Here is a 16,863-nt window from a genome sequence, read left to right on the forward strand (position 1 = left end):
AAAAAAAAAAAAAAAAATCTTATAATTTTAACATGTAACCAATATAAAAATTATCAATGACGTATGTCACATTCTTCACGTTTGGCTAAATCTTCAGAAATCTGGTGTATATTTTCTACATCTCACTTTGGATTGGTCACATACTAAAGTCCTCAATCACAAATGTATCTATAGCTATCGGATTAGATGGAGCTGACCTAGAACCTTCCCCAAAACTGCATTTGAACTTCTGCTCTCCCTTCCCTGCATTCTATAGTAACATCCACAAACATTTGATGAATGGAATAGCACTTAACTGAGTATTCTACTGTGGGCTATAACAAAGTCATGATTCTACTGAGGTTAAAAAGAGGGAAATATTATTTAACTATCTGAAATTGAAATCTAGTTACTGGCAACTTTTAAGTTTTATATTAAAGAATATTTTCTTTCTTTGATGAAAATTCTTTCCTCAACAGACATCAAAGAGGCTGACTTAAATGAACACCAATGTTCCCATGTAACAACAAAACTGCTGATTGATGATTTAGCGTAGAGTGGTAAAAATATATACATATTTTTGGTGCCCATGCTGAAAAACCAGTGAAGTTATAATGGCTTTTGTAGATACAGCTTAAGGCTTTCCCTAAAAGTGGAAATCAGGAAGAAAATTATATATTTCTAATTTTACCTGAAAGTTATAATTAATAATTTCTATTTATAGTTTCCCCTTTTTTAAATTATGATAATATCCCTTCTAACTAGCATGAGAGAAATTACAACTCCTAATAGGTTTCTAGAACATATTTAAACGGTATAAAAAAGTATAGCAGGTGAATGAATAAATGCTGGAAAGACTGAAAAAACAAAAATTCTCATACTTTATTGGTGGGTGCCCAAAGCTGTACAATTCCTATGAAGGATAACTTATCAAGATCTATCAAAACTATATTTTGGATATTTATCTTTTAATGCAGAAGTCCCTCCTCTAAAAATTTAGGTATTCTTGTCCACACTCAAAGTGACTTATGAATAAGATCATTCATTACAGCATTATATGTAATTGCAAAATCTATAAATAATCAAAATGTCTCTCAGTAAGCTACTGGGTAAATGAAGATCTATAAAGCACAACACCATACAGCTAAAGTAAACAAACAGGGGAATAGCCAAAACTAAGTGTTTGTATGGAAAGAGCTCTGAGATGTATCGTTAGTGCAAAAGCACAATGGGAAGAACATAGGTAGAATATTGCCATTTAGGGTACAAAAGTGAAATTAAGATTATATGTTACTGTGTGCTTGTATTTTCATAAAGAAATTTTAAAAGGACACACAAAAACAAATAAAAGTAGTTACCAAGGGTTGGGTGGCATGGATGAGAATCAGCAGTTAAAGTCTGTTTTTCAATCATGAGACTGTATTACCTATTTTTTTTTTTTGAAATTTACAAATTGGCTATTAGTTTAGAAATCTGAAGTAAATCCTTCTTTACTAAGTTTATTATTTTATTTAACTTTGTAGTTATCTGTTTTTCACTTTTTAGTTTTTTTTAGCTTCTGTAACACTTCCTCTAGACTGTTTAATAGTAAGATAAAAGTATAAGAGTTATTTTAAAGCGAATTTTTTGTTATACTTGTTAGATTACACCTACATAATTGCCTACAAAGGTTATGTCTTTATAATGTCTGCCTATAAACAGTTCCCTGATTTGGAAAATACAAAAATATTCCTGAGTTTTGGAATTTTCATAGTAACTATTTACAGAACACATTAAAAATACTTTTTAAAAAGTACTTTATACACAGGTTTCATTGTAGGCAGCAATCTTTCAATAATGGATAAACTAAAAATATACTATATATGGAAGCTGTGTTGGCTGTAGATGCTAAAAGCAGAGCTTCTAAGAATGCTGCCTTAAATTGAATAGAAAGAAAATGTTAAAATATATTTTTCAGAAATACAGCTACAGCTACGCTGAAAGATAGAATATCAATCTTGGTCCACAGACAGGATTATGCAATAAAGCCACATTACTGCTTCATGTTGCTATTTAACTTAATTTCTGATATTTACCCTTCATTCAACTGAATAATAGGTCATTTAATGTCATTCATTCTTTGCTCTTACCATTCTTATCCTCCCGCCACACACACAGATCCAATACACGTGTCAAGGGTTTCAAATCCTGTGTAATGTTGAGGTTTCAGGAGAGGGGCAAGGACGGAGACTGCACTCTCTAGTCATTGATCATGAGTAGGTTACAGCTAAGATGTTCATCACCTGTGCCCTCAGCATCCCATCTGATATGATCTATTTTCTGCTGCTCCATATGGCTCTCAGGGAACAGCAGGAATTTTGTCCAAATAGGAACTCTGTCCACTTCCTCTCTAAGGTCTTGTCACTTCCTAGACATAGACATAAAGTCAGGCCCTGGTCTCTACTGCTTTGAAATCCATAGATAAATCTCTCCTCCTCCAGCCTGGGTGAACGTCTTTTTAGTTTTTCACTACATGCACGAAATTCTGCTGACACATCCTGTACAAAGTCAGAGACCAAGTTAGTATAAAAGCTGTATATGGGGCTAGGTCTCCTGATTCTCCAGCATGTGCACTCTTTATTATGCATTATGTGCAGACTAAAATCTACCACCATCTGAGAAGTCTATCACAGCATTTGATGATTATTTACTACAGTTGAATTTTGTGCATTTATAGCAACAAACTTATACAGCCGTGAGCGTTTGGGATGTCCACTTTTGACTTAGCTCTTGATATGTACCAGTCGCATTGCTAGAAACTTAAAATGTATTGTATCATTGAATCTTCTATATTACAGATGAGGAAGCTGAAATTCAAAGGATTTCAGTTAATTTCACAATGTCACTTATGGCAAAGCCAGAATTTGAAAGCAAGTTTGATTGAGTTAGAGCTGTAAGTCAAACAATTAAGGCGTACACACTCAGAGGTGAGACCTGTTTAATAAACCTTTAGCGTATGAACATCTAACTGCAAAGGTAATTATGTGATGCTATAAATTAAGTATCATTTATTGCTCAATTTAAATATGATGCATCAATAATGTCACAAAACTGAATGAACTTCAGCATGCCCTATGGTTATACTGACATCCCCTGAAAGGCTTCTTCAGCAATTTACAATTTAGCTCTTCCGCCACAACAGGTAACATCTACAAAAATAGTTCTCAATTACCAGCACAATATTTCACAAACTAAGTCAATGTTTTAAAATATATTTTTATGATCCAATTACAGCAGAAGAAATGAATACATACATAATGCTATTTATCCTCTGCAGTAAATTTGGAAGTAATAGGATATATCTTTCTGTATTGCTTTCTTCCTCCTAAATTTGTGGTTTCCAAATGCAACTTTCCATAGACTAATTACTTTAAATACATTTTATTATATAAGCCCCTTCCTTGTGTTATATTATAGGCTTCCATTCCATCAAGGTTGAATATAATTCACGGTTTCATAGTGTCTCAAGTTTATTAAAACAGGACTTAATTTTTACATAATACAGTCTTCTCTGAAAACCAGACTGTTTTCACATAGCTGTGTGTGGTCTGTGAGCCAGGCCCAGGAGCTAAAAACCACACAGGATGAATTATTTGCATTATGGCCATTATGTCTGACTTGAACTATGGAGAATCAACAAACATTTAACCCAGCTGAGACTCTATCCACCTTGCATCAAGGCCTTGCACATAGTAGGTATTCAATAAATATTTTTTCTTAATTGGCCCAGAAATAGTTTTACAAGTGCTTATATTGTCTAATGGTTTTGTTCATTCTCTTTATCTAAAATCTGTTTTAATTGCGTAAACATGCGTCACCTAAAAATCTTACTAAAAAGCAGATTGTGTTTCCGGTTAGGTAGGGTGAGGCCTGAGGTTCTGCATTTCTTACACTCTCTGAAGAGATGCTTGTGCTCTTGTTCCATGATAAACATGATGAGTAGCAAGGTTATAAATCTTATCTCAAAACACATTAGTTTTTATATCATTGTGCTCCTGAAGTACCCTGTACCTCCCCTAACTTTATCATACTATTTATAATCTTGTATTTATTTGCCTATATACCTATCTAAACTCTAATCTGTCTGGTGACGGGCACCAAACATATCTGGTTTCTTGCTGTATTCACAGGGCCTAACAGATAATTAATATATATTAAATACTTATTGAATGTCAATTGACCAAATGAATGAATATATACAAAAGACATACTTTTATACACACCCTTGATCATATTGTAGACACTCCCCTAGCTACCTGTTCATTAAAATGTCACCATGACTTTGAGAATTTTTCAGAGTCAGAGTAAAATTCATCGTTATGATCATGGCTAACATTTACTGAGTACATTATGCATTCACTCATTGAATCCTCACAACAACCCTATAAAATTATTATAATCCCATTTTATTTATTTAGTGTAGTTTTAATTTTTTTTCAGTTGACACATTGTACATTTTCATGCAGTATATAACTAACATAGTAATGTTTTAACACATGAAATGTATTGTGATCAGATGGGGATAACCAGTATATCCAACATCTCAAATATTCATCATTTCTCTGTTTTGGGAACATTCGATATCCTCCTTCTAGCTATTTAAAACTACATATTATTGTTAACTATAGTCACCCTACAGTGGAAGGAACCCTAGAATTGATTTCCCTTATCTAGCTATAATTTTGTACGCTTTAACACAGGGGTCCCCAGGCCCTAGGTCATGGACCAGTACCAGTCCACGGCTTGTTAGGAACCAGGTGCACAGCAGAAGGTGAGAAGGAGGTGGGTGAGTGAGCAAAGCCTCATCTGTAGTTACAGCTGCTCCCCATTGCCTGCATTCCCACCTGAGTTCTGCCTCAGCTGCAGCATTAGATTCTCATAGGAGTGTGAACCCTTTGTGAACGCACATATGAGGGATCTAGGTTAACCCACTCCTTATGAGAATGTAATACTGACTGATGATCTGAAGTGGAACAATTTCATCCCAAAACTATCCACATCCCCATCCGTGGAAAACCTGTCTTCCACAAAACCAGTCCCTGATGCCAAAAAGGTTGGGGACGACTGCTTTGACAAATCTCTCCCTCTCAGTTCCCCATAATTCCCATTTTAAAGGTGGAAATAGAGGCACAGAAATGTTAAGTACCTTATCCAAGTTTACACAGCTAGTTAATGTCACTGCTAGGAGTTAAGCTCCACAGTCAATGCAAATAACTACTACACCATGAAGGTGAAAAAACTGAGTCACTCTGGACTTAGGTTCCTTAACCTTAATGTGCTTTAAATCTGCAGAATGGAGATTAGATCCCACTTTAAAAAGTACCCTAGAATTGCATGTCTTGTCGACACTCAGGCATTCTCCGATTCAATTCTCTTCTTGAGCAACCCCACAGGTTTGTCATGAAGCAATGTGTAATTTTGCTAGGATACAAATGTAAATGACAAAAGCTGTGCAAGGCGGGCCCACCAGAATACAATACTTAGCTGGTACAGGAAGGGAAACCAGTGAAGAACCCAACAGCTACATGAGCATGTAGCTTTATTTTCCTCATCTCTTGGTGCACATTAAAATTCCAGAGAAATGGTATGCCATAGTAGTATTCTCAAATTTGGAATTTGTAAAGGTTTTCAGATGTACCCTTAGACAAATGTCAAGGATTTGCCCCGTATTCCTGTCTAACATCCTTTGATATGGCCACCTGAATTATAAATTTTTCCATAATTAAGGAAAAGCAGATATTTATGCATTTAAACTTATCATCTCTATTTAAAGAGTGATAATACATAGCATTGTTTATGAAGAGAAAAAAATCATACAACTATATTGAGACAAGTTGCTATGGTAACCATTTCTCTGTTTAAATTTAGAGAGGCAATGCCTTCTGCTACTGGAAGATTTTCTCAGCTTTTACTAGCAAGCATTTTGTATCATTTTATATATTGAGCCTGGTTTTTGTTTTAATCTAGATAAGTTTTCATGTTAGCTTACTTAACAGAAAATGCTATATCCTTTAATATAATAAGTCATATTGAATATTTAATCATTAAATGGAAATTGTATTGGGTGATGTACCCTCGAAGGCAAATAAGATTAAATATCTCATCCAGAATGTTAACAGATGATCATACATATCTTAAAACAACTGTGTTGTTCTATAGCCAATAGTTTCAATTGTCTGTAAATGTTATTTACTTCCGGAAAACTATTTCCTAGATTAACAGAGAAAAGTTAACACATATAACTCTGTATTTTACACCAAGATAATTTTTTACCCACATTATTTTCTTACATATCATTGGCAGATCTCTTCCTGCTTTCCCATACAGTGATGGATATATTATAATAAAAAAGGCTTTGTAATCAGTGGCAACACTTTCCAGATTTCCTGCAAACAGGAAAGATCATAAATTTTCTTATACTTTAACAATGCTTCCCCAACAACTCCTGTAAGAGAGTTCCTGTAAATTTCTGTGAGAGAACTATAATTTCAGAACATAATAACAGCAATAATAATAATATCACTCATTAAGCTCTTGCTTAGTATCAGGTTTGGTTCTAAGTACTTCACATGGGACACTAAATTTACAAACTTAGCACAAGCAAGGGAATCCAGAGACAGCATTTAAAGATCTCATATTTGTTTATAAAAAGATAATATTTAGCATTGATATTAAAGGTTTCTTTTTTAATCCTTAAACAATCCCAACCCCATGAGCTTGCTGCTAATGGTTACCTTGGATACAGTACAGATCAACTTCCATATCCAGTAAGTTTTCCCTGAATTGTACAAATTAAGAAATCAAGTAATTTTCCCTCAGGTATCATAGTTTATGAAATAAAATAAGCAATGTACTCAATGTAAATGCATTAATAAGATTCAAAAATAAGTGGCTTATACCAAATAAAGACAGAAAATTGGCTACTGAAACATGTCATAAACATTCAACACTCCAAATCACAATTGTAAAAGACACCAACATTTCCTGTAATAATACATTAAAGCATCATTTTTGCTTTTTGTTTTTGCAGTATCCCTGGTATTGTGAATTTATACTTTATATAAGTAATGACATTATGAATTCTATATTTATGCCTGAGGAAGCCTAGAACTTAAATATTTGCATATACATCAAATGAACACGGTTGCCAGTTGTTACTGCTATCTCGTTTTCTTTTTGTAAGAAGGTGGATGAGTGATTTGTAGTAGTCAAAAAGCAAGCATGCTTAAGTTAAAGGCTTTTGCTTATGATTTTCATAGCTTGTTATAATATAATACACTGGTGTAGGAAAGGAAATCAAATTATTTGACTAGACTTTCTCTTCATACACAACTGTTTTCAATAAGCACTCCCACAAGTTGTTTGTATAGTATTGGTTAAAGGATATAATGAAAGAGCAATAAAACAAACTTCTTTATCACTGCACTTAGTAAACACTGGAAGTGCTCCAATTTGATGGACTTCCAGTTATAAATAACTGACTGTATCCAGATTTTTATAAAATCCGATAGACTGTGCCACCTCACACTTAGCCTATAATGGCACTTAGTTTTTCTAATTCTTCTCCATGCTTCAGTTTAAAAAAAAAAAAAATCAGTTCTGTTTAATCCTTCAAGGATACAAACCGGTGATAGAATGGATTTTCTACACTTTTAAGTAGATTTTAAAAGGACATTTTTTACAGTAGAAAATTAACTATTCCAGATATGTGTTTTACCTCAATCATTCCTTACATGCTGTAAGTCCTGAGAGTAAGGCCCATTCAGCCAAAATGACATTATTTGAAGTCTTTGTACATAGGTAAATTGTTTTCTGCAGTCAAATCCCTTTGCAAAATTTCAGTTAGGTGAGCCAAGAGTAACTACCACTTTCTGTAAGTTCTGATAACCTTTCTGGCCTATGGGAGAGTTTAGTTTATGAATTATCCTAAATGCCCTAAGGAAATTGAAATGAGTAATTTCTTTATTTCACTAGTATTGGTTCAGACTACTCATTATATTAATTCTAATCATTCTCCTTGGAGGCAGGTAAGTGGCAGCCTCATTAGTAATGCTGCCCAGACAAGGACAAGAGGCTCTGCGGCCTTCCCAGGGACTGACTGTCAAGCAACTGGCATCCAACACCTGACCAGAGGCCCATCTGTTGGTCCTCAACACACTAGCCACTGAAACCGCTTTTTAATTGGCTTAAACAGGCTTGTTTATTTTTCACTTTTCTGTTTATCGAAGTAGAAGCAGAAACAGGCCTTCCCAAACCAGCCTATCAGCATCTCCTTCTTTGGCTCGCCTGACCTTCAGGCAGTGCAGCTGCCTGAACTGAGTTAAAAATGGACTGTCAAGCTGGCTTTAATTTCTGCGGCTCTGCCTCTGAATGTCCTCCCACTGATCTGTTTATCACACCCTCCACACCCCTTCTGTTTTTGTTTTTGTAAGCGTTTTATGCCAGGACAGCTGAAATTGCCTTTCAAGGCTCTAACCTGCAGGTCTTTCTACACATAATCTAGCGGACCTGGGAGCCAACACTGGAATTTCTGCTGTAGGAACAACCTTCTCCCTCCAGGCATCTCCTGACCCACACCAAGCTGATTCTCTGAACAGATCATCTCCTACTGGCACACCAAAGCAAGAAAACCGTGGCTTAGTAACTTTGGAAGGTTTGGCTTCTTGTTCATGGGTTGTGCGAGCATGGTGCCTCTTTCCAGGGCTTTTCTGCCCCTCTGTGTGTTCCTGTGGAGGACCGCACGGAGGCCTCACAGGGATTATCTGCTGATCCCCAGCAGAATCTAAAACTTTATCTTCAATCTCTGAAACCTCTTCAAAACATCCCAAACCCAAGATCCTCCCAACAGGGCTCGCCAGAAACTTCTGCCTCCAGAAATGACAATTGCTCTCAGTGATGCACGGATGGGGAAGTACCTAAGATCCTACTAATGGTTTTGTTTCTTGGCAAACTCCTGCTCAATTCAAGCTCCCCACGCTCTGGCGCAAGATCTATTTAGAAGAGTGCCAGGCTCACCCTTCATGCGGAGAAAACGCGTTAGTCACAGATGTAAAAGCACGAAGGATGCCGGGGAACCAGGGAGTGCATGGGGTTATTAAGGCCCTTCCTAAAATGCTGGCGAGTCTTCGATGAGGGAATAGGAAAACTAGATCTGACCGCGTGCAGCAGAGGAGGATACGAAAACCCTGAGAGGCAGAGTCGCGTTGACTGGGTTAGAGGCCAGAAATAAGTGCATACATGATGCTCAGTGAACCCTGCAACAGATTTAAGCCAAGTGTTCAGGACGACACAGCAAAGCCTCAGGACATGAAAATACACAGATCATTTAAAGCTTCCAGCTGCCCGGAGCGGCCTGAGTGTGAAAGCGCGCGCGCTTGGGGAGGAGACGCACCGAAGAATCAAGTTCAGGCTTTGACCCGAGTCAGAGCTGTGCACCCGGAATTACGGTAACAGTGACCCGAGGCCTACCCTGGAAACAGCAGGTGTCCGCACTTTAGGGGTTTATCCTCAATTCCCTGCAGCTAGCCTCGGGCACCCTGGAAGTGCTGGAGTTGAAAGGGGACCGGACCCCGGAGGGGAGGGGCGGGGCGCCGGGCGGGAGGGGCGGTGCAGGTGGGCGGGCCAGGGCTGGGTGTGGACTGGACCTATAAAGTTCTGGCTGCCCCGGAGGCTATGCTGCCGCGAGGAGCCCGCGCGGGGTTGGCGCGGGGTGAGCAGGGTGCCGCTGGCTGCTGGGGTCTGCAGGTCACCGAGCCCCCGGGAGAGGGGACTCCTGAGGCGGCACCTGCCTGTGTTTACCCGGCAGCGAGCGCGTAGGCCCCCGCGAACTCCCGGCAGGTGGGCGAAGCTGCGGCCTTGGGGCGCGCAACAAGGTAGAGAGGCGCAGCGAGGCCGCGGGGCGCTCCGCGCACGTCGCTTCCAAGTTTTGCGAGTTAGTTTCAGGTTGTGGCTGTAGTTGGCGGCTCCGCTCCCAGGCCTTTGTCAACTTGAGCTGAAGAGGCCGGTTCCTCCCCTTTGGCAGAGGAGATCCTCCACTAGTTCGCTCCCGCGACGCCGGGCATTTTAGGAGCCTCTGCATGACTCGCCTGACTTAATCCGTCTCTTCTCGCCTCCTTTTTTCCAGCGCTCAGGAAAGGCCGTTGCGCCCCGCGAGGGAAACGGAGCCGTTGACCATGGTTGCAACTGGCAGTTTGAGCAGTAAGAACCCGGCCAGCATTTCAGAATTGCTGGACCGTGGCTATCACCCAGAGAGCCTGCTAAGTGGTGAGTGTCCCCGCTGCCCACCCTTCTCCCCTCCAAAGGTCGGTGCCTCTCCATCTATCGGGTGAGCGGGCTTCCTCCCCTTCCTCTTTGTAGGGGGTGCCACAAAATCCATCTGAGGAGACTCCTTTACAAATTGTCTAACATCGTCTCTCCGTGATACAAACAAAAGTAGCAGAAGTAGAATACCCGAGGGCTGCATGTTTCTAGTCTGGTGCCAGTAGGCTCTTTGGCATTAAGCTCCTCATCTTACATGATTGTGAAGAATACAGTTGCGTGTGTTTTAGCAAATGTATTTACCCCTGTAATCAACATCACCCCTCCCCCTGAATTCCCAAGCACCCGTTTGCCAGCTATTCCTCACTCTCCCCTGACTGCTGGGAACTACTGATCTGATTTTTATCACTCCAAGTTAGTTTTGCCTTTAGGTAACTGGGACCATACAGTATGTATTCTTTGGTATCTGGTTTCTTTCCCGCAGCCTAATGTTTTTGAGATCCTTTTATGTTGTTGCTTAAAGTGTGTTCATGTTTATTACTGAGTATTATTTCAGTCGTGGATATATCCATTATTCCATTTTTAATGTGACAAGGAAACTGTTGAACAGCAGCGGTGCTTGACTTGCTGTCATTTGCAATTTTAACAGCAGTTTCTAAGTGAATACACTGCTCTGCCACTAAAGAGCTGTAAGAGCATAAACTGCTTAAGCTCTTCGTGTTTTCCTCCTTTCAAGGTGAAGTGGTTGATGACCTAATTTATAGGCCAGAACTCCAAAAGTCCCTATCTCCGGTGTACCTAAAATATGGAGTCCTTATTCTTTGGCGTGCATTTGCTTCATTTAGTTGTAAAATTTCTTTACATAATCGAATTGTATACATGAAGTGGAGAGGAGAACCCAGTAGCTGATGAAGGTGAAGTAGGCTTAGGGAGAGGAGCTCGGAGGGCATCTGCCTGCACCTTGTTCATTCGACTGCGTGTGGTGTGGCATCCTGCCAAGTGGTAGGATTAATGTGAGGGGTAGGTGACCGAATGCAGAGCTATCTTTTTTCCTTTGAGCCAATCTAATTTTATTTCCCTAGGACTGTTTTGTTTTGCTTGGCTAAGAAAAACTACCCAGCCAGTTATATATATCCTCATGAACCTCAAAGGTCTTCTCTTTGCACAATTTTTAATTAAACAGGTTAAAGCTAAAATTGAGATCTACAGGGCACTCCAGTAAAGACTTAAAGATGCAAATTTGATAGATCTTTAATATCACTCTTCAACCTCATGGACTTTAAGCACAATAGTAAAAATTATTTTACAATACACGTATTCCTACAGTTAGAAAGTAACAGCGCCTTAGTCCAAAAAAACAAAGTTATAACTTTTTTTTCCAGAAGTAATACATGTTTTCTGTAAAACAAAATTAGAAAAACCCCATAAGCAAGTAGCCAAGAAAGAAAAGAAAATCATGGATAATTGGGAAAATCAGGAGTAGATTTTTGATGCATAGCCTTTATGATTGTGTGTGCGTTTTGTGTGCACACATAAATTTAAAGAAAAGTGGTTATATCCTATCCACTCTATTATCCAAACTTTTATTCCATATATGAACTTTCACTCATGAGAAGTTAAATGATTCGCTGTATTACCTACCTAGTTAACAGCTAATTGAGGTCAGCTGACTCTGAGACAAACACTAGGAAAAGGCAGATATGGTAGATAGAGGTAACCAATGTTGATATCATGGTATTTTTCTACTCTTAAATTATTTTTTTCTTTATCTAAAAAGAAAACTCCATTTCTTACAGATTTTGACTACTGGGATTATGTTGTTCCTGAACCCAACCTCAACGAGGTAATATTTGAGGAATCAACTTGCCAGAATTTGGTTAAAATGCTGGAGAACTGCCTGTCCGAATCAAAGCAAACCAAACTTGGTTGCTCAAAGGTCCTTGTCCCAGAGAAACTGACCCAGAGAATTGCTCAAGATGTCCTACGGCTTTCCTCAACGGAGCCCTGTGGCTTGCGAGGTTGTGTTATGCACGTGAACTTGGAAATTGAAAATGTATGTAAAAAGCTGGATAGGATTGTGTGTGATTCTAGTGTGGTGCCTACTTTTGAGCTTACACTTGTGTTTAAGCAGGAGAACTGCTCATGGACTAGATTCAGGGACTTCTTTAGTAGAGGTCGCTTCTCCTCTGGTTTCAGGAGAACTCTGATCCTCAGCTCAGGATTTCGACTTGTTAAGAAAAAACTTTACTCACTGATTGGAACAACAGTCATTGAAGGGTCCTAAAAAGGGAACATTTATAAAGGTTATTTCATGATTGGGTAGTGAAACTATTCAGCTAGTCAGCTAAAGTCATTTATAGTTTGCCCCACCTACCCTCAATAAGAAACCCCAAATGTAGTCCATTTTCTTTGTGTGTTTCACATTCATAGCAACTGCAGCTGACAGGCTGATTTTCTGGCCTTTGGAGAAATGATCCAAAATAGTGTATATTTTCTTCATATATCACATTTTTGTAGAGAATTGAATGAGATGGAATAGGTAAGCAGAAGTCCATTTGAGTGGTATATTTGATTCCATAATTTTGTTTCAGGTAGGCTTGCTAATAGACTATATAAACCAGATTTGCCTAGTTTGATTTTCAGATGGCTTTTTTTTTCTGTAAGTTTTCAGAGTGATTCTTTAAATCACACAATCTTACTAAGTGACACTTAGTCTATCAAAACTTCCAGAAGCCTACACCACCAGCTCCTGACTCAAATTTGAATGGTTCTTAGACAGGAGGGTAGGATTAAGTAGGTGAGTTTAATTAAAGCTTAACCCTAGGTATGAGTGAATGAGAAATATTATGGCTGTAATGGAACTGTTTCTTGGTGACTTCCTCACGCTAATGTTTTAAAGAGGCGACAAAAGCTTGTGCTGCCATTTCAGTAACCACGGTGTTGTTTTGGATGCTTTTATAAGCTCAGTTTCCCTTGTTCTTAAGTGTTAAATATTGTTTTTAAACTAGAAAAATGCAAAATATTGAACTGATATTTTTGTGTGTAGTTGATTACTTTTCCATTGAGTGAATGATGAATGCCTATGAGAACAGGAAATTAGTTCTGAGATGTAGTCCCTCTTTGATTTATTTAGTAATCTGTCTTCTTTTCAGCATTACACACGCTTAATCTCAGATGAACCATTTCACCATGTCCGTGTTATGTCATCTCTGGGCTTTTCTGGGAATTGAGGTATCTCTCCTTAACCCCAATTTTCAAGGGCAGTAGCCGTATACTACCACTTTGAATTATCGAAACGGGTCCATTTATAAAGTCTGCATTGGCTATGGAGATATGGTTTATGGTACAGCCTAGAGAATGAAACTCACAGCCCAGATAACCATGCACATACCCGGATTTCTTCCACCTTGGATACCTCTCACGAGGGAATAATAAAGGCCTTATTTTTTGTCTTATTCTGACTAAGTAGATCATTATCTCTTTCCTTTTTTATGTTAATGAGATAATTTAGCCTCTACCCAACAATGTTCAATTCAGGCAAGGCTTTCATATCCTTGCTGTGGGTCATGGATAAGGAGCTTATTCAGGTTTCCTGCCCTAGCTATTAGCTCCACTTCACATGCTGGAGACTGGTGTCAGGGACAGATGTATCATCCCGGTGTTACTCAAAAGCAGGTGTGATCCTGTTACTGATACTATAAGTGACCTAAAATGTCACTGTTTAAATTAGCAAGTGTTTTAACAAACTAAACTCTTCAAATGCTTGGAAAGATACTACAAAGCCAATGTTTACAGAATTAGGCCAAGATAAATCAATGTTGTTCTGCATGTCTATTATTAGGCTCCAAAGGTTCACTGTGTTTCTGCTGCTGTCCTGGAGTTGTCACTACTGACTGGGCAATGCTTCTTGGGCATGGATATAGAACTGTTGTCCTTTTTCCACTAACAGTTATCTTTGACTCTCTTGCCTGTTATGCTTACAAAATGGTGATGGCTTTTGGAGGCTGTTAAATTAATATTCCTGTTAAAGGAAATTAAAGTTTGTCTATTTTTGACAATAAAGCATTATATATATTTTTAATTCTCCTGTCCTCTTTTTTTTTTCTTTCCCTTACTACTTGAGGCAGTGGTCACAGGATCAGGGCAGCAATTACAGGGGCAGTAAGTAGCGATGACTCATTCCCAAGAAACCTTATATCAGAATTCCTTACGGTCCTGATGGGAGTGGGTTGTGCCTTCATCTCATTTAGCAAAATTGGGGTTAACAAGGAATGCAGCTAATTTGCCTGCTAGTAAAAATAGCCCACCAATTCTGCACCTGCGTAGCCTAACCCTATCTTAATGGGAGTGGACTGAAAGGGAGCACATGCTAGGCTAGCGTTGGTACCTTCCATCTAGACACCCAGGGTGGGCAAATGTAGGCAAACCTTCCCTTCCAAAGCTGGAAGACTTGGGGTGTAAATGAAGAGAAGGAATAGTAGATCTAGGTAAAGGAATGAATAAATGGGTTATATAAAGAGGAAAATCCAATATTATATTATCACCTCAAAAGAGGCTCAGAGCGGCTGGGCGCGGTGGCTCAAGCCTGTAATCCCAGCACTTTGGGAGGACGAGGCGGGTGGATCACGAGGTCAAGAGATCGAGACCATCCTGGTCAACATGGTGAAACCCCGTCTCTACTAAAAATACAACACATTGGCTGTGCATGGTGGCACGTGCCTGTAATCCCAGCCACGCAGGAGGTTGAGGCAGGAGAATTGCCTGAACCCGGGAGGCGGAGGTTGCGGTGAGCCGAGATCCCGCCATTGCACTCCAGCCTGGGTAACAAGAGTGAAACTCTGTCTCAAAAAAAAAAAAAAAAGAGGCTCAGAGCAAGTAATGATGATGTCTTCCAGCTCAATTATAACAGATGTCTGAAAAGGTGAAGCTATGTTTGTGGAGACTACTTCTTTTGCAAATGGAAGTCTGCAAGCCTGAGTGACCTCCTTCTGGGAGACATATTTATACTATACGACAAACTTGATTGATGATTCAGTGAGATTCGAGGAGTGTTGCAGTATCTTTTAAATTGTATATCCTTTTGATGTAAGGGATCCTCATTGGAAGGTTAGGGTGCTCTTCAAATACATATTGTGAAATATACATTTAGTCTTAGTCCCTGTTTCCTGGTATAGAACTCTTGAACTACTTAGATTCTTCAAAGTGGTAAGTGCCTTTTGTATGCTAATGATTGACTGATGGCTGGAAATCCCCGGGTAGCCTCAGGATTCTTGGTCCTTGGTCCAAGGGGCTTGGTAACCAAAAAGACCAAGACTGTATTAGGGTGTTGAGACTTTTAGCCCCACCAAACCCTCACCTCCACCTGGAAGGAGAGAGGAGCTGAAGATTAAGCCAATGGTTTAACCAGTCTACATAATTCTACATAATGAAGCTCCCATAAAAACCCAAAAGGACTGTGTTCAAACACCTCTGGATAAGTGAACACTTGGAGGTTCCTGGAGAATGGTGGGCCTGGAGAGGACATGGAATCTCTTGCCACTTCCCACATTCCTTGGCCTATGCATTTCTTCATAGGCGTTCATCAGCTTCTTTTCTATTAGTCTTTATAATAAACCAGTTAACATAAGTGCTTCCCTGAGTTCTGTGAGCTGCTCTAGCCAATTAATCTAATCCCAGGAGGGGGTCATAGGAACCCTAATTTATAGCAGGCAGGTAAAGCAAGCTAGGGCATGAAGTTGGCATTGGAAGTTGGGGGAGGGGGACAGTCTTATTTGAGGCTGTCTCCAGGTAGTGTCAGAATGGAGTTGAATTAGAGGATAGTCAGCTGGTGTCAGATGCAGAATTGATTGCTTGCCTGGTGTGTGAGGAAAACCCACACACATTTGGTCACAAAAGGCTTCTGTGTTCATTTTTGAGTGAGAGGGTATAGGAGAAACCAAGTTTGATTATTCCCCCCCTCAATATTCTCATAATGGGTAAAGGATGTTGTTTTTAATAACTGGTACAATAATGACCTTTCACAGGAAAAAAATAAGTTGAATGCACATACATTGAGCATAAAAATCAATTTCTGGTTGATTGAGAAATTAAATATGAAAGGGAAACTTAGAAGACAGAATTTTCATAATTTTGAAGTAGAGGGAAGAATTCTTAAATAAGAGGACAAGATGCACTGAAACATTTCTTTATCAAATAATCCTATAAGGAAGACAAAATTAAAACTCAGGAACTGGAAAAAAAAGGTATTTTCAACACATATAACTGAAAAATGGTTTGTAACCAGGCTACATCAAGAATTCTTGCAAAGCAATAAGAAGAACACAAACCAACCCCCAAAAATATGTGGTCAAAAGCCTGAATAGGCACCATGTGGAAAACGAAACCAATCTGACTGATAAATATATGAAAATATCTTCAATCTAATTAGTAATCAGAGAAATTCAAATAAAAAGCCATAATAAAATATCAATATAGACATCCACATTATTTTTAAAAAATTGATAATTCCAAAAGCTGGTGAGGATGCACACAAAAAAATCACATCAACAAGTCAATATATATATGTGGCATTATTTTATAAAATTAATA

The 16,863-nt window shown here is 38.9% G+C and overlaps 1 protein-coding gene across 3 annotated transcripts; it reads left to right on the forward strand.

Annotated features, from left to right (window-relative positions):
* Positions 1–9,380: 9,380 nt before the first annotated feature.
* DDIT4L (DNA damage inducible transcript 4 like) lies at positions 9,381–14,352 on the forward strand. 3 transcript variants are annotated; one of them, XM_037732387.1, is made up of 3 exons: positions 9,381–9,500; positions 10,142–10,281; positions 12,072–14,352. In XM_037732387.1, the coding sequence occupies exons 2-3, from the start codon at positions 10,191–10,193 to the stop codon at positions 12,557–12,559; spliced, it is 579 nt and encodes a 192-aa protein (XP_037588315.1). In that variant the 5' UTR covers positions 9,381–9,500; positions 10,142–10,190; the 3' UTR covers positions 12,560–14,352. The 3 variants fall into 3 exon arrangements, with proteins under 3 accessions (XP_037588315.1, XP_017366846.1, XP_017366845.1); XM_017511357.2 differs by lacking the exon at positions 9,381–9,500 and adding an exon at positions 9,639–9,727; XM_017511356.2 differs by lacking the exon at positions 9,381–9,500 and adding an exon at positions 9,699–9,855.
* Positions 14,353–16,863: the final 2,511 nt, after the last annotated feature.

The sequence above is a fragment of the Cebus imitator genome, unplaced genomic scaffold (assembly GCF_001604975.1).
Source record: "Cebus imitator isolate Cc_AM_T3 unplaced genomic scaffold, Cebus_imitator-1.0 Scaffold447, whole genome shotgun sequence".
NCBI classification, from domain to species: Eukaryota; Metazoa; Chordata; class Mammalia; order Primates; family Cebidae; genus Cebus; species Cebus imitator.

Coding starts and splice junctions, on each gene's coding strand:
- DDIT4L (XM_037732387.1), top strand. CDS start 10,191: ATGGTTGCAACTGGCAGTTTGAGCAGTAAGAACCCGGCCAGCATTTCA. Junction 10,282..12,071: donor CCCAGAGAGCCTGCTAAGTG/GTGAGTGTCCCC, acceptor CATTTCTTACAG/ATTTTGACTACTGGGATTAT.